General features: G+C 44.0%; 2 protein-coding genes across 2 annotated transcripts; one reads left to right on the forward strand and one right to left on the reverse strand.

Annotated features, from left to right (window-relative positions):
• Positions 1 to 6,388: 6,388 nt before the first annotated feature.
• Positions 6,389 to 9,240, reverse strand: LOC115205853 (high mobility group-T protein-like). The gene is made up of 5 exons (XM_029772237.1): positions 9,092 to 9,240; positions 8,019 to 8,181; positions 7,688 to 7,833; positions 7,400 to 7,574; positions 6,389 to 6,982 (listed from the first exon to the last, which is right to left on the reverse strand). The coding sequence occupies exons 2-5, from the start codon at positions 8,163 to 8,165 to the stop codon at positions 6,860 to 6,862; spliced, it is 591 nt and encodes a 196-aa protein (XP_029628097.1). The 5' UTR covers positions 8,166 to 8,181; positions 9,092 to 9,240; the 3' UTR covers positions 6,389 to 6,859.
• A 5,612-nt stretch (positions 9,241 to 14,852) lies between these two features.
• tex26 (testis expressed 26) lies at positions 14,853 to 19,210 on the forward strand. The gene is made up of 8 exons (XM_029770499.1): positions 14,853 to 15,027; positions 15,134 to 15,315; positions 15,556 to 15,646; positions 15,769 to 15,931; positions 16,483 to 16,639; positions 17,836 to 18,012; positions 18,504 to 18,665; positions 18,895 to 19,210. The coding sequence occupies exons 2-8, from the start codon at positions 15,303 to 15,305 to the stop codon at positions 19,026 to 19,028; spliced, it is 897 nt and encodes a 298-aa protein (XP_029626359.1). The 5' UTR covers positions 14,853 to 15,027; positions 15,134 to 15,302; the 3' UTR covers positions 19,029 to 19,210.
• Positions 19,211 to 26,316: the final 7,106 nt, after the last annotated feature.

Here is a 26,316-nt window from a genome sequence, read left to right on the forward strand (position 1 = left end):
TAGTGGTTTTGTTATTTTGTATTCAGTTGTTTTTGTAAGTGAATAAATCTAAATATGAGCATACACGTACCTGCTGCATTTTGAGACGACGATTTCGCACTATCGTCAGAGGAAGACGACAACCGTGACAGAATCACCCACCACCAAAGGACCAAGCAGCAGAGGAAGGAGCGGAGGATTTTCGAAGAGGACAAACGAGAGAGATGGACTTGGGAGGAGATCTTGGAGGGAGAAGGCTCCTACACTTGGGAGGAGATCCAAGCAGGGAAAGATCGCCTTCCTTGGAAACAGGTGGTACGCGAGAGAGAGGATAGGAGTAAGGCTGGTATGGACCGGGAACGTTTCCGAGGGACAAGACTGGCGTTGAAGCACGAGAGGCACCCCCAAGAAAATTTTGGGGGGGGGGCACACGGGTAGTTTGGCTAGGCGAAGGAAGAGCCGGAAGCCAGCTACCCGTGGTTATATGGAGGAGCGTATGAGGTGGGGAGCGCCATGTTTCGCTGAGAAGCGCAATATCTCACCCATACGCACGCACAGTCCGGTGCGAGTTATTCCAGCCCCTCGCAGGTGCCGTGCTAGAGCGGGCATCCAGCCTGGTAGGAGGATGCCTGCGCAGCGCATCTGGTCGCCGGTACGCCTCCGAGGACCAGGCTACCCAACTCCCGCTCTACGCACGGCTACCATCAAGCCCCTGCACAGCCCAGTCTGCCCTGTACGAGCACTCCGCTCGTGCAGGGCTACTAGTTCCATCGAGCCAAGGCGGGTTGTGCAGGAGGTAAGATCTAGACCGGCTGTGCGCCTCCATAGCCCTGGGTTTCCAGCTCCTGTCTCTCGTGCGGACCCGGAAGTGCGTCCACCCAGTCCGACTCGTCCTGTTCCCGCTCCCCGCACTAAACGGCAAGTGCGTAAACCCAGCCTCGCCAGTCAACAGGCGTCGGAGCTGCCCGCCAGTCAACAGTCGTCGGAGCTGCCCGCCAGTCAACAGTCGTCGGAGCTGCCCGCCAGTCAACAGTCGTCGGAGCTGCCCGCCAGTCAACAGTCGTCGGAGCTGCCCGCCAGTCAACAGTCGTCGGAGCTGCCCGCCAGTCAACAGTCGTCGGAGCTGCCCGTCAGTCAACAGTCGTCGGAGCTGCCCGTCAGTCAACAGTCGTCGGAGCTGCCCGTCAGTCAACAGTCGTCGGAGCTGCCCGTCAGTCAACAGTCGTCGGAGCTGCCCGTCAGTCAACAGTCGTCGGAGCTGCCCGTCAGTCAACAGTCGTCGGAGCTGCCCGTCAGTCAACAGTCGCCGGAGTGGTCAGACTGCGCTGAACTGCCGGAGTGGCCAGACTGCGCTGAACTGCCGGAGTGGCCAGACTGCGCTGAACTGCCGGAGTGGCCAGACTGCGCTGAACTGCCGGAGTGGCCAGACTGCGCTGAACTGCCGGAGTGGCCAGACTGCGCTGAACTGCCGGAGTGGCCAGACTGCCCTGAACTGCCGGAGTGGCCAGACTGCCCTGAACTGCCGGAGTGGCCAGACTGCCCTGAACTGCCGGAGTGGCCAGACTGCCCTGAACTGCCGGAGTGGCCAGACTGCCCTGAACTGCCGGAGTGGCCAGACTGCCCTGAACTGCCGGAGTGGCCAGACTGCCCTGAACTGCCGGAGTGGCCAGACTGCCCTGAACTGCCGGAGTGGCCAGTCTGCCCTGAACTGCCGGAGTGGCCAGTCTGCCCTGAACTGCCGGAGTGGCCAGTCTGCCCTGAACTGCCGGAGCTGACAGACTGCCCTGACCTGCCGGAGCTGACAGACTGCCCTGACCTGCCGGAGCTGACAGACTGCCCTGACCTGCCGGAGCTGACAGACTGCCCTGACCTGCCGGAGCTGACAGACTGCCCTGACCTGCCGGAGCTGACAGACTGCCCTGACCTGCCGGAGCTGACAGACTGCCCTGACCTGCCGGAGCTGACAGACTGCCCTGACCTGCCGGAGCTGACAGACTGCCCTGACCGCCCAGAGCTGATAGACTGCCCAGACTGCCCCGAACCGCCAGACTACCCAGACTGCCTGGAACGGCCAGAACCTGAGCCGCCTCCAAGATAGGTGGGTTGGGGAGGGGGGGGTGTAGCACAGTGCCGTCGTTGACGGCAGCCACCCTCCCTTCCCTCCCTTTAGTAAGGGGGAATTTTTCTTTTAGGTATTGTTTGGGGGTATTTTTTTGTTTGTTTTTAAGGTGCTTCTGGGGTAGCACCTTTAAGGGGGGGGTACTGTCACGTCCTGGCCAGTATATAAGGTTAATTGTTTGTAGTTTGGTCAGGGCGTGACAGAGGGTATTTGTTTTATGTGGTTCAGGGTGGTGTGTTTGGTTTAAGGGTGTTTGTTTTAGTAATTCCGGGTGTTGGTTTGTTTAGGTATTTCTATGTGGAGTCTAGTATGTCTGTTTCTATGTCTGGTGAATTGGTGTTGGGACTCTCAGTTGAAGGCAGGTGTTTTCTATCTGCCTTTGATTGAGAGTCTCATAAATGAGGGTGTGTTTGTGTTTGTGTTTTGGTGGGTGATTGTTCTGTGTAAAGCACTATGCTTTGCCAGACTGTTTTTGTTGTTCGTTTGTTCTAGTGGTTTTGTTATTTTGTATTCAGTTGTTTTTGTAAGTGAATAAATCTAAATATGAGCATACACGTACCTGCTGCATTTTGGTCCTCATTCACCAACGGCGACCGTGACAGATGCATGGTGAACTGGGTATGTAGTCTACCGTGTGTAATGCTGAAGGCTTGATGCATGGTGAACTGAGTATGTAGTCTACTGTGTGTAATGCTGAATGCTGGATGCATGGTGAACTGGGTATGTAGTCTACTGTGTAATGCTGAATGCTTGATGCATGGTGAACTGGGTATGTAGTCTACTGTGTAATGCTGAAGGCTTGATGCATGGTGAACTGGGTATGTAGTCTACTGTGTGTAATGCTGAATGCTGGATGCATGGTGAACTGGGTATGTAGTCTACTGTGTAATGCTGAATGCTTGATGCATGGTGAACTGGGTATGTAGTCTACTGTGTAATGCTGAAGGCTTGATGCATGGTGAACTGGGTATGTAGTCTACTGTGTAATGCTGAAGGCTTGATGCATGGTGAACTGGGTATGTAGTCTACTGTGTGTAATGCTGAATGCTTGATGCATGGCAAGATATAATAGTTGTGATGACTTGTTGAGTAGTTATAGATATCACTGAAACCCCCCTTTAGTAATAGTGGCTTTTGTTTGCATGGTGGTATTGTGAAAGCGGGGTGTAATTTGACTTGATCACCCAATGAGGCACTACTCTTAATATTTATTCTTCCTTTTTCTTCATGGAAGCAGATGTTCTTCTAAGGGACACCCTAGAGGCAGCAAGGTGGTGTGAACTCAACATTTAAAGGCACTGTTTCCCTCCCTAGTGTAATTGGGATGGATGGGGAAGACCTCATAACAACCCTTAAAGAACTATGGTTGTATGATGGAGGGGGAAGACCGCATTACAACCCTTAAAGAACTACGGTTGTATGATGGAGGGGGAAGACCTCATAACAACCCTTAAAGAACTACGGTTGTATGATGGACAGGGAAGACTGCATTACAACCCTTAAAGAACTACGGTTGTATGATGGACAGGGAAGACCTCATTACAACCCTTAAAGAACTACGGTTGTATGATGGACAGGGAAGACCTCATTACAACCCTTAAAGAACTACGGTTGTATGATGGACAGGGAAGACCTCATTACAACCCTTAAAGAACAACGGTTGTATGATGGACGGGGAAGACCTCATTACAACCCTTAAAGAACAACGGTTGTATGATGGACAGGGAAGACCTCATTACAACCCTTAAAGAACTATGGTTGTATGATGGACGGGGAAGACCTCATTACAACCCTTAAAGAACTACGGTTGTATGATGGAGGGGAAGACCTCATTACAACCCTTAAAGAACTACGGTTGTATGATGGACGGGGAAGACCTCATTACAACCCTTAAAGAACTACGGTTGTATGATGGAGGGGAAGACCTCATTACAACCCTTAAAGAACTACGGTTGTATGATGGACGGGGAAGACCTCATTACAACCCTTAAAGAACTACGGTTGTATGATGGACGGGGAAGACTGCATTACAACCCTTAAAGAACTACGGTTGTATGATGGACAGGGAAGACTGCATTACAACCCTTAAAGAACTATGGTTGTATGATGGAGGGGGAAGACCGCATTTACAACCCTTAAAGAACTATGGTTGTATGATGGACGGGGAAGACTGCATTACAACCCTTAAAGAACTATGGTTGTATGATGGAGGGGAAGACCGCATTACAACCCTTAAAGAACTATGGTTGTATGATGGCCTGGATCAAGAGGAAAATATTCTCCTCAAGGAACCAGTCATGTTCCAGTTCCAGAGAGATTATGAGATGTTCTATGTGGAGGCAGTTGACAACAGGAAAATGACTGTCTTTGCCTCTTTTGAGGAGCAGGAGTGAAGCCATTTTTGAGGAGGGGTCAAACCTTGTTTTTGTCTGCTGTGTTAATTGTTTCAATTGTTAATTGTGTTATGTTGTTTAGTAAAGATGACGTAGAAGTCACCCGAGTCTCTGATCTCTTTCCTGGAGCTGGTATAACTTAATGTACAAAGCACATTCAGCTTGTCAGTATGTCTGTATGGTATAGTGTGTCTCCATTCTCATGAGGAAAGTAAATAGCATTATACATTAGGATAGGTAGTAACTGTGTATATATATATATGCTCAATGAAATAACATTTATCAACACAATTCTAACAGTACATGACATGCATAACAATATCTGTGGCGTGTCTCAAATATTGCATGAAGCAAAATGTGTTACAACACATCTGCTGGTAGTTTATATAATATTTCTTACGATCTTCAAAAATGAAATACGTTTGTATTCAACGTGTGCCTTGCGCAAACGTGTGTGTTTATATTCTTTTTTTTTTGTTTATGTTTTTATTTAAAAAAAAAATATATTATGCAAACAATACAAAAAAACAGAAATATACAAACAAGAGTACATAAACCTGACAGACAGGGGTATTACATATCAAGATTAATTTTCAATTTGTTAAATACTTTTATGGTGCGTATTGCTTTTTTGTTTTTACATTTACTGATCATTTCAAAATAATATTTCAATTATATCTTAAATAATGTGAAGAGGGGTTTGTTCTCTGCCCACTTCATTTTATGGACAAAGAATCTTCCATGAAAGATGAACAATGAAAGTTAAATCAGGGTCCATATCATTTGGATCAAAATGAAACATAAAATGTGTGTGTTTGTATTCAGTGTGTGACTGTCAAACCTCAGATGGACAAAAACAGGTGGGTGGGGTCAACCGTTTGACTCCGCCCACATTGAGCCCAGCCCCGAATTGCACACTGCAGTCAGGGGTACTTGGCTGTCACTGGCAAGCTGCCTTTCCAGAGCGCTGATGCTGTAACTAGTAAATTGGTCGTCTCTTCTCTCTTCAGTCGCGTACTGCATTCTGTTATGTGAACGATTGGCTGAGCCTTGGATACAGCCAGTACTGCTCCAAACGCGCATCACTCGTTCGCTTACAGCCAGTAGTGGTCCAGCCCCCACAAACTTTTCTCATCGGATCTACATGAATCACGTAGGTCACCTATTTTGGATTCAAAACGGCGAATTTCGCCAAAAGGTGACTAGTTTGCATCCCTTGGGTATGCTTGTCATCGGCAAGGACTAGGCAGTTTTTTAGTGTCAAAATAAACAGAGTAGAGCTAAGCACAGGCAAAATCCTAGAGGAAAACCTGGTTCAGTCTGCTTTCCAACAGACACTGGGAGAAAATCCCTCACCTTTCAGTAGGACAATAGCCTAAAACACAAGATCAAATATACACTGGTTCCTGAGTGGCTTTTTACCATTTTGACTTAAATTGTCTTGTAAATCTATAGCGAGACTTGAAAATGTCTGTCTAGCAATGGTCAACAACCGACAGAGCTTGAAGATTTTTTTTAAGAATAAATTGGAAAATATTTTACAATCCAGGTGTGCAAAGCTCTTGAGATTTAGATGTAATCACTGCCAGTGGTGATTCTAACATGTATTGACTCAGGGGTGTGAATACTTGTGTAAATAAGATATTTCTATATTTCACTTTTAATAAATGTGCTAAAAAAAACTAATTGAAAAATGCATTTTCACTCATTATGGGGTATTGTGTTTAGATAGGTAAAACGTTTTTTTATCCATTCTGAATTCAGACTTTAACACAAAATGTGGAATAAGTCAATGGGTATGAATACTTTGAAGGCACTGTATGTACTGTGTCAAGATTTATCAAAGACAACCAAATGCCTTAGTTTATGGTAAATCTTCAAATAAAAAAACACACAATTTATTAAAAAAGACCTTTATTTAAGACATTCCTGAATGTCAGCTGCATTTGTTATCAGAGTGGTATTCAAAGAACAATAAAAATACCTTGTGACAAACATGAAAAAATATCCTTTAAAACAAATACAGAAAAAAAATAATTCACTAGCTACCAACCCAGAAATCTGATTTGAGAGTTGCACACCTAAAGAGAACTTATTACTTCCATACTGATTTATAATCCTCCAAAGCAGTTACAGGCATGGGCAGGAAAAAAGGGCTACTACAAGAACCAAAAAAGAACATAAAAAACAAGACATGTAGTGTTAACTTTAACCAGTTAGGGAGCATAACACCATCCATCATTAAAACATTAAATATACACACAGCTTAATGTGTTCTCGTTGCGTCTGGGTCTGTTCGGAGATGTAAAGTGTGTACAATAGGGTTACATAGCATTAAACAAGAATGTAGCCTCCAACAGCAGGGAGGCTACTCGTCATCATCCTCGTCGTCGTCGTCATCATCCTCCTCATCCTCTTCGTCATCATCATCATCAGCAGCTGCAGAGGAGGCAGTATCCACTCTACCATTGGTGCGGTATGATGCAATATCCTGTGGGACACATCACAATTACTTATAGAGCCAGACAGATATGTTTGGATTCAATACCAATATATCTACCGACATACTGTTTTACAGAGGGAAAATGAAAAAGTAAAAAGTTTCCCACACTGAATTCTCAAATTGCCATCCAAAATAGCAGTTGTCCAAGAAATATGGTTCAAATGATGATTTCTTACATTTCGACAATGGCATTATGAGAATGGCGTTCAGATCAGCATGAAATTCCCCTTTTTCATCCTATTGAATATTGGTTATCGGTGGAATTATCTGTACCCATCTTCTTCAAAATCAGAAGTTCGTAGATCAACTTCTAAGACGATTGAATAGAGGATAATCACAGAAAATCAGGATTTGCAGTCATTGTGAAAACCCCATCTCTGGAAGTTGTATTAAAGCCCTGCTCACCTTGTCGTATTTCTCCTTCAGCGTGGCTGCCTTCTTCTCGTATGGCTTCTTCTCCTCAGCTGCAGAGCTGTTCCACATCACTCCCAGCTTCTTAGCAGTGTCACCGATGGACAGGCCTGGGTGCTCACTCTTTATCTTGGCCCGGAAGTCAGCACAGAAGATGAAGAACGCAGACCTGAGAAACCCCCAAAAAAAGGAACAATTTAAATTTACAGGGAAGTTTAATTCCCCTCTAGAATTGCTATCCAGTCTATCTGCCATGCAAACCTAGTGAATTATGGTACATACGGTGGTCTCTTGGGGGCATTGGGATCCTTAAACCTCTTCTTTTTCTGGCCATTGGGTGGGATGTAGTTCTTCATTTCTCTCTCGTAGCGGACCTTGTCTTGCTTTGCCATGTCTTCAAACTTTCCTTTTTCTTTAGGAGACATGGGCTGGATATAGAGGTATAAATTCAGATTACACATCCACATGGCCACAGCTAGACTGTCCACAAGGTCATTCAAGTGTAACAAAACATAGTAACAAAACATACCAAGGTGGAAATAATTCCATAACCATTCTGAATATGGACCAGAAACATGTCACTTCACAATCATTCACTGGTGTGTAATGCTACCTTCCATCGCTCTGAGCATTTCTTGGAGAACTCAGCGAAGTTGACACTGGCTTCGGGGTGTTTCTTCTTGTGCTCCGCCCTGCAGGTCTGCACGAAGTACGCATATGAGGACATCTTGCCTCTCGGCTTCCTAGGATCTTTCCCCATGGTGACTTGTGTAGGTCTAGTAGGAGAGGATATAGATAGAGTTTCAACATAACAAGGATAAATTCACCCTGAGCTTTGGCCATATTAAATGAGTGTCCCTCCCTAGCTGCCCATAACAAAGAATGGGGCCTGGGGGTGTCCACATTTGTCTTCTCCTTTCTTGAAAATAAACAATTGTAATTGCTAATAATTATCACTTGCTGCATGACTGCAAAACCTTTTTTGCAACGAATTAAAGGTGCAATTATGCATAGGGATGGTGTGGTGTAGCTAGCAAGCTACAATGGCAGTTCGCTAGCATCGAATCCAGCCCCCTCTGAACACCAAAACAAAGCATAGAATTGCTAGCTAGCTTTCATGGATCCATCCCATTGTTGTGTCGTAGGCAATAGTTAGCTAACTAGCCTTGCAGTGAGCCGTTATAGCTAGCTAACTAACGTGTTTGTGTTGCAAAAGACAAAATGAAGACCTAATCTGAATCGTATCAAATGAGACAAAACAAAAACAACTAACGTTTTTACTAACGAACGTAAAATCGAGATGCTCTGTTAACGTTAGTTAATGTCGGCGCAACGGGCCAAGCTTGCTTGTCACAGCTAGCATCTAGCTAGAGCAAAAATAACTAACGTTAGCTAGATAGACGTAGTACAATATAACAAGTTAGATATGTCTGGCTTCCATGAGTTTTTAAAACCAACTAACGTTATTAAAGTCACGAAGATGTTTTAGGTGGTGCCTACAAATGTGCTGGCTAGCGGTTGTTTACTGTCTTTTGTTAGCCCACATTTACCTTACATAGCTAGTTGTTAGCAAGCAAATGTTTTATGAATGCTCAGCAAATTATTTGAACAAAAATAAATGTCCAAGTTCTTATTTCCCATAATTCGCTATATATTCTAGCTAATATTTTGGGTGTAAATACATACCCTCAGTTAGCTAACCAGCTAACGTTATGCTTCATAAAACAACAATGGGACGATGATTAATATTCGCTAGTAGCACAAACAATGACGTCACTTTCGTATGGTAATGAAAAATTCTTCAAAATAAAAGCACGCATTTCTAAACATATAAATGTAGATCTTCTTCGGTGGGGTTTTAGTCAAGTGGCCAGGGTTCCGGTCTAGAAGCACGGTTTCGACTGCTCCTACAGTTTTGCTTCCATACTGCAGATGCCCACCCAGAAATACAATTTCCATACAAGGCGACATAGAGATGTCAGATTAGAAAATTCCTAATAAGACACTTTAATTGTCGCTGAGGCTGATTTTTTCCCACATCACTCACAGCCGAAGATATTACGTTTATAGTTTATTTTCATCCAATGTCTGACATGTTTTTGGATGATGTGATGACGTCGTCGTTGCTCGCCTGCTACCTGTGCGCACTCAGTGCTAGTGTGCCTGTGATGTTGGTCTGTATAAACTGGATGCAAATGCTGGTCCGTATAAATCGGATGCAACACAGATATAGCTGAATCGGCATATGCAAATGTCAGTAGATTACCTTGAAAACAACAGACGGACATCTTGGACGCAGTCTCCAGTTATTATTTACCTCAGTAGTTTTAGTAGCCTCGTACGAACCATCCTGATTTAGCAAAACAGAATGTAAGCTTGTGAGATCAGGATAGTTCGTACGAGGCTAGGGTTTTAGTGCAGACGACATCCAAAACGTTGTATTGCCTCCCACTACTGTACTCAAAGTAAAAAAGAAAAACATTATTTGAAGGGAAAAAAACTAACTTAATCGACAAAACAAAACGAAGCAAAACAGACTCCCACTTATTCCATCGTTGAAAGTTCCATTTCTCCCCACTCAGGCTCTAGGGCCTGAGAGGGTAGTACGGCTCGTGATAGCCTTTCATGTAAACTCCTTCACTGAGAAGTCCTCCAATCTCAGGAACCGCTCTGATGCATCCACAATGATGTCCATCTTTCTAGACTTTTCTTCTCTTTGGCAGTGCCGTTGATCACCATAGCCATAAATAGTACAAAGTTCACCTTCTTAACCTGTAGAATATCTGGGTCCTGCTGATGAGAGGCACACCCTGCAGCCTGCAGTGAATGCCTATCCACCACCATGGGCCTTCAGGACCTCTCACTCCCTCAACCCTTTTGACAGCCACTGCAAATTATATATTCTGGTTGGACCTGACTTTAGCCATTTTCCTTCACCCTCGTTGGGCATTCCTAAGATGAAGCAACATGGTTCCCACCACAATTGTAACATTTCACATGATCAAAACTCAAACCACACTCAATATGATCTTCTCCGCAACTTTCATCTTTCTTCTACAGACACTTTCCAAATGTTCAAAGGCACAACAGCAATCACAATCTTGGTACAAATGCTCTTACACAGTAATTCATATACCTCAACTTCTCCTCGGTTTGGAGGGACTCCACTTCAAAAAACAAAAGAACAGATACTCTTCACCGTTCTCTCCACTAACTACTCAATTCATCTGACGTGCATCAATCACTCCAGGGATATTTTTAAATTCGTCCAATTCCACTTTCCACGAAACACCAGAAATTACCCCCTTGAGGGGTGCCCTGATCCGAAGAGCTACGCACGACATGACAACATTCTCAACTCGAGTACAACGTAACACAAGCTATTTCTGCTTATCAGAAGTACACGAAATCAAAACAAGTCCACTTCTCGTAATCCTTACTGCATTTACTTAGCCCATCACTCTTTCCACCAGCTTGGATATTTCAAATGGATTCGCCCCTCATCAACAAACAGTACTCCTACAAGATAAGAAGGGGCATTCACAGAACTATCCGTTTTGTTTTCCAGCACTACTTTGGTCGTTTTTCAGTTCTTTTGGACCATTGTCCAATCTTCCTTGCTTTTACCGCCATTAGTTTTGTGTTCACCACCTGCTCCAGCTTCCACCATCTTTAACCAAAGGGCAACCCACTAGTTCCGTCCTCTTCAGGAGTCAGCCACTGACATCAACCTACCCTCTTGCAATGTGGAGAACTCATTCAAGAGATATTAAATGTTAATCGAGGTTCATTTTCATTATGCTTATAAGCAAATGCAAGAAGGAATTTATGGAAACAATTACAAAAAGAAAGAATATAAGACCACTATTGAAAAATACAATGTTCTCAACATTGGGATTTAGAGAAAAAACTATTATACGTGCTTAGGTAAAAGTGGGTTTGGGAATACTCTGTAGGGTCTGTAGAATCTATATATAGTGTTATTTCTTTGGTGACTAAGGTCTAAATACCTAGCAGTACTTCGTACTCCACCCATTGCATTGGTCCCAATGCGATACACTATCGACCTATCTATTACATATTGGCTTATAGAGAAAAAAAACTATTCTATGTGCCGAAAATAAAAGTGGGTTTGGCATTACTCAGTAGGTGTCAGGTGTGTGCGTACTGGTAGCGAAGTCAGGTGCAGGAGAGCAGAGATTTGTGAACAGGCGCACACTTTATTGAGGCAAAAGTGCAAAACGTGCCAAACAAGAATTATGTTTAACAATAAACATCTTCGTGAAATACCACGGAGAAAAAAAAAACTGTCTTGTGCATCAACAACAAACACGTAACACAAACAATCCTACACAAAGACATGATGGGGAACAGAGGAATAAATACATGTCAATTGATTGGGGAATGAAAACCAGGTGTGCAGGGAACAAGACAAAACAAATGGATACATGAAAAATGGAGCGGCGATGGCTAGAAAGCCGGTGACGTCGACCGCCGAACACCGCCCGAACAAGGAGAGGAGCCGACTTCGGCGGAAGTCGTGACAGTAGGGTCTGAAGAATCTATATATAGTGTTATTTCTTGGGGGACTGAGGTCTAAATATCCAGCAGCACTTTCTACTCCACCCACCCAATTGGTCGCAATGCAATACAATATAGGCTTATACATTACAGAGAAATAAAATACTCTATGTGCCAAAGTGTGGTGGGGATTACTCAATGGGGTCTGTATAATCTATACACTGAGTGTACAAAACATTACGGACATCTTCCTAATGTTGAGTTGCATCCCCCCACTTTTGCCCTCAGAACAGGTTAAATTTGTCAGGGCCTGGACTCTGCAAGGTGTCGAAAGCGTTCCACAGGGATGCTGGACCATGTTGACTACAATGCTTCCCACAGTTGTGTCAAGTTGGCTGGATGTCCTTTGGGTGGTGGAGCATTCTTGATACACACGGGAAACGGTTGAGTGTAAAAACCCAGCAGCGTTGCAGTTCTTGACACAAACGGCACCTTCTACCATACCTCGTTCGAAGGCACTTTTTTTTGTCTTGCCCATTCACCCTCTGAATGGCACACATACACAATCCATGTCTCAATTGGCTCAAGGCTTGAAAATCCTTCTTTAACCTGACTCCTCCACACAGAAGTGGATTTAACAAGTGACATCAATAAGGGATCATAGCTTTCACCTGGATTCACCTGGTCAGTCTATGTCATGGACAGAGCAGATGTCCTTAATGTTTTCTACACTCAGTGTATAGGTTGTTATTTCTTGGGGGACTGAGGTATAAATACCTAGCCGCACTTTACTCCAACCACTCCTTTGGCCACAGTGCAATACACTGTTTTTGAAACACCAAATACCTTTTGGGCTTTAGATCAAAAGTAGAGTAAAGAAATAACAACATTTATAGATTATCCAGACCCTAGTCAGTAATCCCAAGCACACTTTTACTTTGGCATATAGAATCGTTTTTTCTCCATAAACCATTGTCATTTATAAACCTACAGTGTATTTCTTTGGGACCAATGGAATGGGTGGATTAGAAAGTGATGCTGGATATTTAAACCACAGTCATCCAAGAAATAACACTATATATGGATTCTCCAGACCCTACAGAGTAATCCCAACCCCACTTTTACCTCAGCACATATAATATTTATTTTCTCTATGAGCCAATATGTAATTAATATACATTGAATGGAGTGGGTAGAGTAAGGAGTCACCAGCACTCTGTATTAAACCCGTTGGTCAACATAAGAGACCAATTTAATTTTTGCAGACTTTAATTGTAATTACATATATTTTTATTTGATTTTCGATATTCGCAAAGTTTAGCTTGTCTTTGCAGGGGGACTCTTATTAATTCGTTTTACATCCCTCGATCAAGCTGCCAGTATAATATTTTGCTGCTAAGATAACGGTAATGGGACGATGCTAGCCAGATTCGATTAGCGGTATTTTCGCTGTGCGACGTCTCCGTGCATTGTGGCTCCTATTGGCTGCCGCCAACTCCTTAGAGCGTCTGATTGGGCGCTTGCTTTCCACAGCTCTTACTGGAGATGTCGAATGATTGGTCGTCTTTCTAGAGTCTAGAGCAGTGGTTCTTAACCTGGGTTCGATCGAACCCCAGGGGTTCGGTGAGTCAGTCTCAGGGGTTCGGCGGAGGTCAAGACACACACCCGACTCATATGATTCGTGATGCTGGACATAAAAACGAAGAAAAGGAACAGACTTTGTTGCGAAAATGACATGAGAGTGGCACTTGCCAAGGTGAAGCCGCGCATTTCTGAACTGGTCTCTGAAAGGCAACAGCAGAAGTCACACTGATTTGCAGTAAATATGAATTATTATGTTTTTGTTTTTGTGTGAAAATCATGTTTTAATGGTTTTGTTCTTTGAACACTGATGTTGATGCACGGTTCATTTTGTGTACCAGTAAAATATATACCTATGTTTTGAATTGTATTTTTCCAATTAAGAAGGGTTCGGTGAATGCGCATATGAAACTGGTGGGGGTCAGTACCTCCAACAAGGTTAAGAACCACTGGTCTAGAGTGACACTTCAGAGTTTGAGGGGATTCGATTATTTGGCCCAGGTTGCCACCTTGGAAGAGGTTTGCACCAGGTGAAAACTAATGGCATTCGTTTTGGAAACGGGCTGCCTACCGGGCGTGCGCCAGGTGCTCATAACAAAAAGTAGTCTCAAAACAAAAGTGATGTACTAGTAATGAGCACGTGGAGTAATTAAGCAATAAGTCCCGAGGGGGTGTGGTATGTAGCCAATATACCACAGCTAAGGGCTGTTCTTATGTATGTGAAGTGCCTGGACACAGCCCTTAGCCGTGTTATGTTGGCCATATACCACAAACCCCCAGGGTGCCTTATTGCTATTATAAACTGGTTACCAACGTAATTAGAGCAGTAAAAATAAATGTTTTGTCACACCCGTGGTATACCATGGCTGTCAGTCAAATAGCATCCAGGTCCACCAAGTTTAAAATGATCAATTTGCCCGTTCACGTCACGGGCCATAATCTTTGTTTCAGTGCCGCGGAAATGAATAAAACATTTGTTTGTGTCAAATTTTGAAATCTTTTAAAAAGCTATTTTAAAAATAAACTAAAAAAACTGCACCATACAGTGACTGTATTATATGGCCCAACAATATATCAGCATAAGTGCTGTCCATTAACGGCGAGAAAATAGATGCTGTGCTTGCATTCACTTGTCTGGCCAGTTACAGAACATTTACTCGGACACTTGCAAACACAACGACATAGCCTATTCGGCAGGCTTTACTAAAACAGATATATACTTTAATAAAACAGTGTAACCACCACTAACCCAGTCTACCACCCTTGGGGCACCTAGTCAAATGTGATGCTGAATCTTTCATGCGGGTCCAAGCCCCCCAGGCAGCACAGCATCAATCATCAAATTGCCCTCGCGGCTGTTGTGTAATTCACAGGAATTGTTGTGTGTCTCCTATAACAACCAAGGACTCCAGCACACACTCCAGCACACACAGTTGCACACTACGGAGCCCTGAAAACAAGTTTTCTAGATAGGCCAAATTGAACAATGCAAACTCAATATGAAGAATCCTGCGAACCAGGTAGGCCTACAATTGAAGTGTCATAACTTCTGACGTCATAATTGTTATTATGTTAAATTGCATTGGTTGCGTATTTTAGATGACTTTCTTTTGCTTGTGATTCAAGCACCACGGAACTGTCCGCGAGCATCATCAAACGCATGATCGACACGTTTACCTAACACATCCATCCCAGGCAGTTAGAGAAGAGATGTGTGCATTTGTGTCCAGACATCGCGCCCAATAACCAAAATATTCCGATTTCTGGAAACGTTTCATCACGAGCGAAAACAGCCATGGCAGCCGTGGGTGAGGAGCCTCAGATTACCTGACATGAGACTTTTTGGGGTGGTTTCTCGGGACTCTGATTGTAGTTTTGGACAAATAAATATATTTGTATGGAGATTCTCCATTGAATTTGCTTTAAAGTCCAGGACTTGGCTTATTCTTCATTGTGTATGCTTTTTTGGACTAGGTTTATTAATGCCCGGGAAAGCGCCCCTTCATACTAATTTAAATTAGTTATTCTCTATTAACTTGATATTTCAGATGACAGACATATGTGGGAGTGGGACCCATATGAAACATCGCAGAAAAGAGATTTTATTTATCGACCCAGTTCATCAACACCAGTTTTACCGTAGGCCTGAAAATATTATTGACTATTCATGAATTCATTTCCATTTCATTATGTTGTTTATATTATTCACATTTAGGCTATGTCTCCCTATACATTTTCTCCTTTTGTGAAATCTTTTTCAGTCCTACAACGACAAGAGCCTATAGAAACGCCTATGCACAGGCTTGTCCTGTGGGTGCCACTGTGTACAATGAGGAATTCTGTTGGAAGCCAGCCACTAAACCTGACAGTATTCGCACAGGATCAGCCTCTGGGAACAGGAGGAACAACCCACATCCCAGTCAGGTACAGATCCACATTCACACTCAATCCTCTGGACATGAAGTATTTAGAAAAGTCTAAACTTTCATACATTTCCATGACCTTTTTACAGAAAGAAAAGCTTCAAACAAACATTAATCTAACATTTAGCTAACTAACCTGTCTGTACCCTCTGGTGCCCCTATCCAGGGTTGCATTTCAAATGGAACCCTATTTCCTACATAGTGCACTACTTTTGAACAGGGCCCATAGGGCGCTGGTCAAAAGTAGTGCACTGTACCCTCTTAGAAAAAAGGGTTTCAAAAGGGTTCTTCGGCTGTCCACACCGGGGAAACGTTTTTGGTTTCAGGTAGAGACTTTCTTTAAAGGGGTTCTCCTATGGGGACAGCCGAAAACCCCTTTAAGGTTCAAGATAGCACCTTTTTTTTTAAGAGTGTAAGGTGCCATCTGGGACACATCCCTGTTATCACTACGTTCTTATTATTGTACCTCTATGCTTTATTACTTATACATTTAAGCTCTTTGGGCAGCGATGTATTGTATGAAAAGTGCTAAACATTCTTCCTTTTTTCTAGTCATTCATGGTGTGGCGACTGCCCAAGGGCCAGAAGCAGAGCTCTGGAGGTGGTTGGTCCCCCTGGAAAAGTCCTCCTTCTGAGGAAGAGATCCGAAACGCTTTGACTGCCCAGTACCGGTCCACCTACCGGACTGACTACCTGGGCATGCCTCAAGGTAGAGAGATCAGGGAGCATACAGTGCCTTCGGAAAGATTAATGACGAAAAATAACAATTGAATACATTTTAGAATAAGGCTGTAACCTACAAAATGTGTAAAAAGTCAAGGGGTCTGAATACTTTCCGAAGGCACTGTATATGTCAAGCGTCTTAGAGTAGGATTTCTGATCTATGATCAGGTTCCCCCTCTCTCCATGTAATCTTATTCATTAAGCTCTAAAAGGCTAAACTGATCCTAGATCATCACTCCTACCCTGAGAGGCTTTATTAATATAGGCTCTGAGCTGTGTCTGAAATGATACCCATACTAATTTTGTCCCTGTTTCGAAGTTCCCAGTGTTTTCGAAGTACTCCCCAGCATGAGTATCTCTATGACAGAGTATGATACTGTAGGCTTACAAAAGCTGTAAGGGGGAAAAAAACAACTGAAGTCGGCTCAAACTGAAGACGGAACCCCCCCAAAAACAATTATTTACCAGGATTCAATCAAGCAGATGTGGCTATTCCTGATAGCACTTTCAGAAGTGTTTTTATTTGTACAGGACATAATAAGTCAAGTTGCATGCACTAGATGACTTCTCAGTCAGGTTTGTGTCTGAACTGAACAGGTCTTGCCATGTAATGATTCAGTTTATAAATAACTTTGCTGTGGAATTAAAACACAAGTCTGAAAGCACTATGTGGAAACCATTACCTGCAAATGATTGAATCCTGGTAAATATACGTTTTGGGGGGTTTTGTCTTTAGTTTGAGCAGAAGACAGTAGTACAACTTCACTCTAGTTGTCACAAACGTCAAAATGAGTAGACCAAGGTGCAGCGTGGAATAAGTTCATCTTGTAGTTTAATGCAAAAATGAACACTTTACAAAATTAAACAAAAATGACAGCCGACAGTTCTGTCAGGTACTTACAACTAAACAGAAATCAACTACCCACAAAACCCAAAGGAAAAACAGGCTGCCTAAGTATGGTTCCTAATCAGAGACAACGATAGACAGCTGCCACTGGTTAGGAACCATACTCAGCCCAACACAAAGAAATACAAAACATAGAATGCCCACCCCACACCCTGACCTAACCACATAGAGAAACAAACCCTCTCTCTCAGGTCAGGGCGTGACACTAGTTGTTTGTTACCCCTTACAGCGTTCTCCTTGCAAGTTTTCTCTTCTGCACTTTTGTCTTTTTACAGGACTTCAGTTGACCCACACGATTCTCACTCCGCTGAACCACAAGCGCCAAGTCCCTCACTGCACGCACACAGAGATGAGGCACAACTACCGCCAGCCCAGGGAACGGTCTGAACTGCGGGGCAACATGTTTCGCTATGGCTGCAACGCACTGCACGGCGTTGCCCCCAGGGGTATAGGTAAGTTATGAGCTGCCTGGATGCAGCCTATGAGTAGAGTGAAGTTGCCCCTAGACAGTGATCTTGAGTCAGTGTTTTCCCCACTAATGGTTAAGGTTAGGATTGGGGGAGGGGAAGCTGATCCTAGATCTGTATCTAGGATCAGGGATGGGCAACCCCCATCAAAGTTGCCCATCCCTGATTGACGGAATAGGGTGCCATTTAATATTTTCCCACGCTGCACAATGTTGCTCAGGGCTAAACTCGGGTGAAGTAAGGCAGCCTAGTGGTAGCCTAGTGGTTTGAGCATTGGGCCAGTAACCGAAAGGTTGCTAGATTGAATTCCTGAGCTGACAAGGTAAATATTAGTTGTTCTGCCCCTGAACAATGCAGTTAACCCACTGTTCCTAGGCTGTCATTGTAAATAAGAATTGCCTAGTTAAATAATTAAATGACCTACCAGGCTAATCACTTAGAGATCTCAGTGTATCTCCCTCCCCTTTCTGTTCTAGTTCCTACTGTTGTTCATGGTCACATCCACAACCAGGAGAATAGCTCCCAGTTGACCACCTACGACAGACACTTTGGAGGGATAACGACCGATGTCTCGGCCGTGCTCCGCTCTCTACAACCCCAAGAGCTCCAGCAGTTCTGCAGACATCTACCTGACAAAGGTGAGCTATGGACTCTTGTTATGAACTCTGACCCTATTCTCCTAGTTACAAATCACTTCCCTGTTTGGTTGCTAGAAGTTTACCATAAACACTGATCCTGGGTCAGTTTGGCATTTCCCCCACTAATGGTTAAGGATTGTGGCAGGGGAATTTGATCCTAGATCTGTGCCTAAGGGAAAATTCACCCTGGAGCACTGTATTTATGTTGACTGATGTGTTGTGTTCACAGATAAGGAGGTTGTGCAGACATTTTTGCACCGAGTGCCCCCTACCGGCCAGGTGAAGAGAGGTACAAAGTCACCTGTCCTCCCTCCTGCGTTGTACAGGTCAGAGTGGATGTCTGGCTGGCCCGGGCCCCTGTGATTCTTCACTTTCTGTAGCATCCCACCACAATCATGTGACAACCAGAGGCACTGTCCAGTCAACAAGTACCTTTGTGGAACTGTGTGTACGAGTGTTTATGCTGTGTTTGTGAGTTTTATTTGCAGTGTTGTAACTGCCTTGACATTTCTGAAAATAAAGCCAATGAATCTAATGCAACGATACTTCCGTTTACGTCTGCAATCTAACTATAACAGTACTGAATAACACCATTGTGCTACTTTTTTAGCATGTTGTATTGTAGATATCACAGATGTAAGTGCAGTTTTACTTGCTGAATCAAATTCTTCTTTGGTACAGTTACCATGATTCCAGAACCAAACCTCAGATTTATCAATAGTAGGCCTACTTTTTTAGAAGTCGTCAGAATGGTGGTGTAATATCAGCATTATAACATGGTAGTATGAAAATGTATGAACCCATTACTGTAAGTCGTTACTAAATTACTAAAATGTCAAAAGTAAATGTAGTAACATGACAATAGCACATGTTTACACCAATAGGGTGGTTCCCTTTAGATCTAATCCAAGGTTCTGTCTGCTCTGTGGAACTGACAATATTAGCAGAAATGCATCCAGTAGTTATCTTAGTTACCAGAGAGCCACCCACGTGAGTCCAGGTGAAAGGCTAGAGTGTCAGGTAATGTGAGATCTGGAGAAGCAGAGGCTGTGGGCTGGACTGGCTCTGAAGGGCTGAGCTCCTCCATCCACTCTAACAGAGAACTGAACACTGGACCAGGCTGACAGACAGACAGACAGACAGACATACAAAGACTACTGTGATGCCGCTGGGGAAGAAAGTTCGCTCTTCTTCAGCTGCTGGGAAACTAGAGATTCAGAATTTGTCCAGGTATTCTGCGTCTGCTCCGTCATCTGTCAGTTTGTTGTTGCTTTAAACAGCAGATCAGGTGTGATTCCATGCTGGTTTTATAATTGATTATCAACATTTTTGCTCTGCTGTTTTCTATGGGCTTTCATCTCAGCATGGGGCTGACTGGGTTGAGCTGGGTTGACTGGGTGATTTGGGTTGAGTCTTCTGCATTGTTGCACTGACATGTTGCTCCACAGGAGTAGAACGCCTGTTTTTCAAAGACTGTTGTCAAGGGGCTGTGGAGGCGCACTCAGTGGCACAGCTCTACATTTACCATGTAGCACTGGAAGCCTAATTAATTTGAGCTCCGATAAATACATTTCCCCAGATTTTATTAGATTTGAATGCTGTTATTCCTAGCCCCCCTCCTACCTTCTGTTTTGGTAAATACAATTTAATTGCCAGAGCATGCAGAGTTTGTCGTAAAAACTGTCTTGGCTGTGTCAAGCAAAGTTTAAAACCTCACAGTGAAGTTCTGCTATACACACAGACTCCCACTGATGTACAGTAATTATCTACCGCATATTATGTAAGGAACAACTTAATTTGCAACCCCCGTCTTCTCTGAGTCTGCTCTGTGGTTGGTTTGTCTGGAAGGGTTTTGAGACTGACTCAATTATCTGGTGGATGTATCTGCAAGCAGGGCTATCCTCCCTCTCACAGCATTGGCACTGAGCTCTAAGTATCTAAGGCTGTGTTTATGCAGGCGGCCCAATTCTGATCTTTTTCCCACTAAAGGCTCTTTTGACCAATCACATCAGATCTTTTTCAGAGCTAATCTGATTGGCCAAAAGACCAATTAGTGAAAAAAATATCAGAATTGTGCTGCCTGTGTAAAAAAAAAACGTAAATAATTTGTCTTTTGACTAATCAGATCAGCTCTGAAAAAGATATGTTGTGAAAAGAGCCGATGTGATTCGTCAAAAGACCAATTACTGGGAAAAATATCAGATTTGGCTGCTTGTGTGAAGAGCGAGGAAATGTAAGATTGGATCCCCTCTAGGTCACAGCACCAATTACACAACACTATGAAGTCTGAGACCATATTTTTGGAAGTTAAACCAGAACTTGCATAAAGCCATCCACAGACAACATTATTACAATTATTAACTTGTATTTATTTTAATGTTTAACACTCCAGAAACAACCCCTATCCCCTACTTACTTGGCAGTTCTGGACATCTGAAAGGATTTGATTGTTACAGTGTAATAAATATGGTGAAAGTCCTACCAAGCCTATCAGAGGGCAAGGTGGAGCAACTACCATTTTTTGTTAATGTCTATCATTTCGTGCCTAGGGGCTGTAGGATTTGGCCCTGTTTTAATATTTTAACAATGCACCCTTCTATCTTCCTTGAATAGGCCTACATTCCTGATCTGACATGGCTGGATTGGTGAAAGCTGTGGTAGAACCATTGCTTACACCTATCAATTTGTGTTAGTTCAGTGATTACTTCAAGGAAGGGAGGAAGAAAGGATGCACTTCCAAAGTATTCAAACAGGGTCTTCTTTTCTGGACTTAACCTGAGACTTTTGGGTTCTTCCACAGCGTCCTTGCTGAGCTGGGGAGTGCAGGAGAGCGATGGACTAAGATGTCGGGGCCAGAGCAGTGGGGAGAGAGATCGGCAAGTGGTGTACCTGGGGTCCGTGTCAGAGGACAGGCCACCTCTTAAGTGGCTGGAGCTTGAGCTGCTGAGACAGGAGAACCGCCGCCACTCTGTAACCCTGGGAGACTAAGTCAAACTGAGGTCACGACTGCTCTACAGTGCCGATCCCACATGCAGCCTCAGCAAGCTCAAGGTATACCACACTAAAGGACAGTTTCCCGGACCCAGATTAAGCCTAGTTCTGGACTAAAAAGCAAAATATGTTGTTTCCCATTATCTTGCAGAGAACAGAAATGTGTATTTTGCTTACAACCCAGCTTTTTAGTAAAGAAGTAGGCTTTTTAATTATTCGCTTGAATAGGTCTTCTAAACTCATTTTGGGAGATGAATGTGGTTGGATGTTGTGCGACTTCCTGTCTACCAACCCATTACCCTCCTCATACCCTGGGTGGTGTTACCAGGCATTGGTTACCAGCAGGCAGCAGAGAAAGGTTTGTTGGGCACCTGTTACTTAGAGACAGGTATAGATAGACGTCAGGATTGCTAACGGATCAGTGGCCTGCCTGTTCACTATCCATGGAGAATGTAAAAAAGCTCTGGAATAGTGGAAGTGCAAATGTCATTTTCTTTGTGTTGCTTCTCTCCAAGCAAAACTCAAACAGTCTTGCTGAATAAAATAAGTATTTGAGTACTGGTTCCTAAAAACTTAATGTTACTGGTTTAACCCATCTATGAATTTGAGAGGGGTTAAATTTCCCCAGCACCTTCCCGTAGCTTTATACCAAACTGATTGGCGGTCATTGGGCTGAAACTTTGACTGACTGACTCATAGAATCTCTGTCATGATGCGTTTAACTTCAAGTTGTCAGTAGAGTGTCAGTTGAGGTCCTGCCTCTTTCCACAAAATTGAAGCAGATACCCACAAGAGCAATCCATTTGAGGTTATTACCTGACATGGCTTCGGGCAGGCAGCGAATTAGTGGCAATTCATTAGTGGCAATAGATCCGAACTAAATGCTGTTCATTGGCTCCTGAGTGGTGCAGTGGTCTAAGACACTGCATCTCAGTGCAAGAGGCGTCACTGCAGTACCTGGTTTGAATCCAGGCTGCATCACATCTGGCTATGATTGGGAGTCCCATAGGGCAGCGCATAATTGGCCCATTGTCTGGGTTTGGCCATGGTAGGCTGTCATTGTAAATAAGAATTTGTTCTTAACTGACTTTCCTAGTTAAATAAAGGTATCAAAAATAAATAAATTGACTATATCTCAGCATTCAACACCATAGTGCACATGAAGCTCATTACTAAGCTAAGGACCCTGGGACTAAACACTCCCTCTGCAACTGGATCCTGGACTTCCTGATGGGCTGCCCCCAGGTGGTAAGGGTAGGCAACAACATGTCTGCCATGCTGATCCTCAACACTGGGGCCCCTCAGGGTTGTGTACTTAGTCCCCTTCTGTACTCCCTGTTCACCCATGACTGCGTGGCCAAGCATGACTCCAACACAATCATTAAGTTTGCTGATGACACAACACCGACAATGATGAGACAGCCTATAGGGAGGAGGTCAGAAACTTGGCAGTGTGGTGCCAGGACAATAACCTTCCATCAATGTGAGCAAGACAAATGAGCTGATCGTGGACTACAGGAAAAGGCGGGCCGACAGGCCCCCATTAACATCAACAAGGCTGTAGTGGAGCGGGTCGAGAGTTTCAAGTTCCTTGGTGTCCACATCACCAACGATCTATCATGGTCCAAACACACCAAGACAGTCATGAACAGGGCACGACAAATCCTTTTCCCCCTCAGGAGACTGAAAAGATTTGGTATGAGTCCCCAGATCCTCAAAAAGTTCTACAGCTGCACCATTGAGAGCATCCGGACCGGTTGCATCACCGCCTGGTATGGCAACTGCTTGGCATCTGACCGTAAGGCGCTACAGAGGGTAGGGGCCAAGCTTCCTGCAATCCAGGACCTATATAATAGGCATGTCAGAGGAAAGCCCATTAAATTGACAGAGACTTCAGTCACCCAAGTCATAGACTGTTTTCTCTGCTACCGCACGGCAAGAGGTACCAGAGCGCCAAGTCTAGGACTAAAAGGCTCCTTAACAGCTTCCAACCCCAACTATAAGACTGCTGAACAATTAATCAAATGGTCACCGGACTATTACATTGATCCCCAACCTCCATTTGTTTTGTATACTGCTGCTACTCGCTGTTTATAATCTATGCATAGTCACTTCACCCCTACCTACATGTACAAATTACCTCTAACCTGTAACCCCGCACACTGACTCGGTACCGGTATATAGCCTCGTTATTGTTATGCTATTGTGTTACTTTTTATAATTTTTTATTTTAATTTATTTGGTAAATATTTTATTAACTCTTCTTGAACTGCACTGTTGGTTAAGGGCTTGTAAGTAAGCATTTCATGGTAAGGTCTACACTTGTTGTATTCGGCGCATGTAAGAAATATTTTTTGATTTGATTTGAACTAAAACAAACACAATTACTGTGTCTTGCTAAAAGGATTTCCATTGATACAAATAACAGCCTTCAACCTGACTGTCACAGCAGAAGGTGGCGCCCCTCCCCGGTCGGGCGGTGCTTGGTGGTCGTCGTCGCCGGCCTACTAGCTGCCACCGATCTACGTTTCTGTGTCTTTTGGTTTTGTCTGTCTAGGTCCGCACCTGTTCCTTGTTAGTCATTAGTGGGGGGGTATTTAGTTTGTCCTTTTTGTTTGGGAATTCGTGCGGGATTGTTTCATGTCATGTTCTTTGTGACAGTCGGCATTTTGCGCTGCTTCAGCTACGCTGCGTAATTTTTGGATTAGGCATTAGGGTTGCCGGGCTGCACCCCGTGTGTTTTGATTTTGGAGCTGTTCTCCTGTCTTATATTCTGCACACCCTGCCTTGTGGCAACTTTATTTATCGGTGATTATTAAACATCAGTTCAAACGGACCTCAGTCTCCTGCACTTGACTCTACCCCTTTCCTGCTATCAAGGATATCTTTGACACTGACTGGAGAAAGGGGAGCAACCCTGAGGTTGGTAATCCCAAACTGTCACTACAGTGTTAGGAGAAATCCAGGAATTTAATTGAATATAATAACACAAATAAACTAATTCATGAATTGACTGTATTGAAAATGGAATTGACCCAAACCCTGGCCACTACAGTTGTCTGTCTATCACTGTCTCTTCTTAATAGACTGTCACTAGAACCTCTTCTGGCTTTGATCATCTAATGAGAATACTGCTCTGCTGAAATAGCTTGGCTAGAGGGCAGATTCTCTTTATAGTTTACCTGTTAATTAAAGGGCCAAGGATCAAGCTGGAAAAATGTAACCACTCTCAAATTCATAGATGGAGCTACAGATGCAAGGATTAACTATCCATGAGATCAAAATGATAGTTTTAACCATGCATTGAAGCTATACAATGTTTGTTTACAATTATACATTGATTTCAAACAATAAAGTAAAACAACCTTACATTTTGTGTTCTGATGGTGTCAAAGGTTAAGTTATATTCTTCAAGAATCAATGGCCATATATCATTAAATTAAAAGTAAAACAATTAATGTACCAATCCCAGATTTCCCCTTAAAGGACTTTTATGTGATAGCAGGTACATTCTGCCTCAGGTAGAAATGTGAATGGTGTCAAATCAGTCAGTAGAAGGATTTGGAGAGCAATGGGGTTGGTGAATAATGACTGTCCTGCACTGCTAGACAATAAGAATGCTTTGTGGTTCTTTATAGAACATTTTGAGGGCTATATGAAACAAACCATTTACCACTTTTTGGTTCTATTTAGCACCATTTACTCTAGCAGTGTGATGCCTCCTGTTAGAACCTGTCACAACGTCCACAGAAGGTGGCGCCTCTCCCCGGTCGGGCGGCGCTCGGTGGTCGTCGTCGCCGGCCTACTAGCTGCCACCGATCCATGTTTCAGTGTCTGTTGGTTATGTCTGTTTTAGTCTGCACCTGTTCCTTGTTAGTCATTAGTGGGGGGGTATTTATTTAGTTTGTCTGTTTTCGTTTGGGATTCGTGCGGAATTGTTTCGTGTTACGTTTATTGTAGTGGGCAGGATTTATGTACGTATTTGGATAGGCATTAGGGTTACCGGGCTGCGCCCCGTCTATTTGGAGTTTGGAGATATTCTCCTTCCTTTTTTGTTGACTGTGCACCCTGCCTTGTCGCTGTATTTGCTCTGGGCTTGATTAAATGTTTGTTCAACAGACCTCAGTCTCCTGCGCCTGACTTACCCCTTTCCTGCTATCTTGGAGAACGTGACAAAATCCCGCACCAACCAGATGGAGTCAGCAGGAGCCGAAGCACCATCCATTGCTGAACAAGTATCCCAACATGCCAGCCTCCTCCACTGCCTGGGCACGGCCATGGATCAGGTGCTGGCCCGTTTGGAGAGCTGGGAGAGAGTCGCTCCCTCACCCCCACCAGTGCCGATTCACCACCCTGCGCCCCTACCGGCACCCACCGAACCCAGCATGAGTGGGATCCAGATCATGGCTCCCAGGGAATTCGATGGGGAGGCCGCCGGGTGCAAGGGGTTTTTGCTGCAGTTGGATCTGTACCTGGCGACCGTCCGGCCCCCTCCCTCCGATGAAGAGAGGGTGAGCGTCCTCCTCTCATGCCTCACGGGTAGAGCCCTAGAATGGGTCAACGCAGTCTGGGAGGGCCCAGACTCGGCTAGGGGCGACTACCTGGAGTTCACCCGCCGCTTCCGGGCAGTATTCGATCATCTCCCGGAGGGCAAGGCGGC

Source organism: Salmo trutta, chromosome 13 (genome assembly GCF_901001165.1).
Source record: "Salmo trutta chromosome 13, fSalTru1.1, whole genome shotgun sequence".
NCBI lineage: Eukaryota > Metazoa > Chordata > Actinopteri > Salmoniformes > Salmonidae > Salmo > Salmo trutta.

Bases quoted from the DNA above. Each gene is read 5' to 3' on its own strand.
- tex26 (XM_029770499.1), top strand. The intron at 18,013-18,503 runs GTAAGTTATGAG...TTTCTGTTCTAG, and splicing joins CGTTGCCCCCAGGGGTATAG to TTCCTACTGTTGTTCATGGT. The intron at 18,666-18,894 runs GTGAGCTATGGA...TTGTGTTCACAG, and splicing joins CAGACATCTACCTGACAAAG to ATAAGGAGGTTGTGCAGACA.
- LOC115205853 (XM_029772237.1), bottom strand. From the start codon at position 8,165: ATGGGGAAAGATCCTAGGAAGCCGAGAGGCAAGATGTCCTCATATGCG. The intron at 7,575-7,687 runs GTATGTACCATA...GGGGTTTCTCAG, and splicing joins AATGCCCCCAAGAGACCACC to GTCTGCGTTCTTCATCTTCT. The intron at 6,983-7,399 runs GTGAGCAGGGCT...TGTGTCCCACAG, and splicing joins TGAAGGAGAAATACGACAAG to GATATTGCATCATACCGCAC.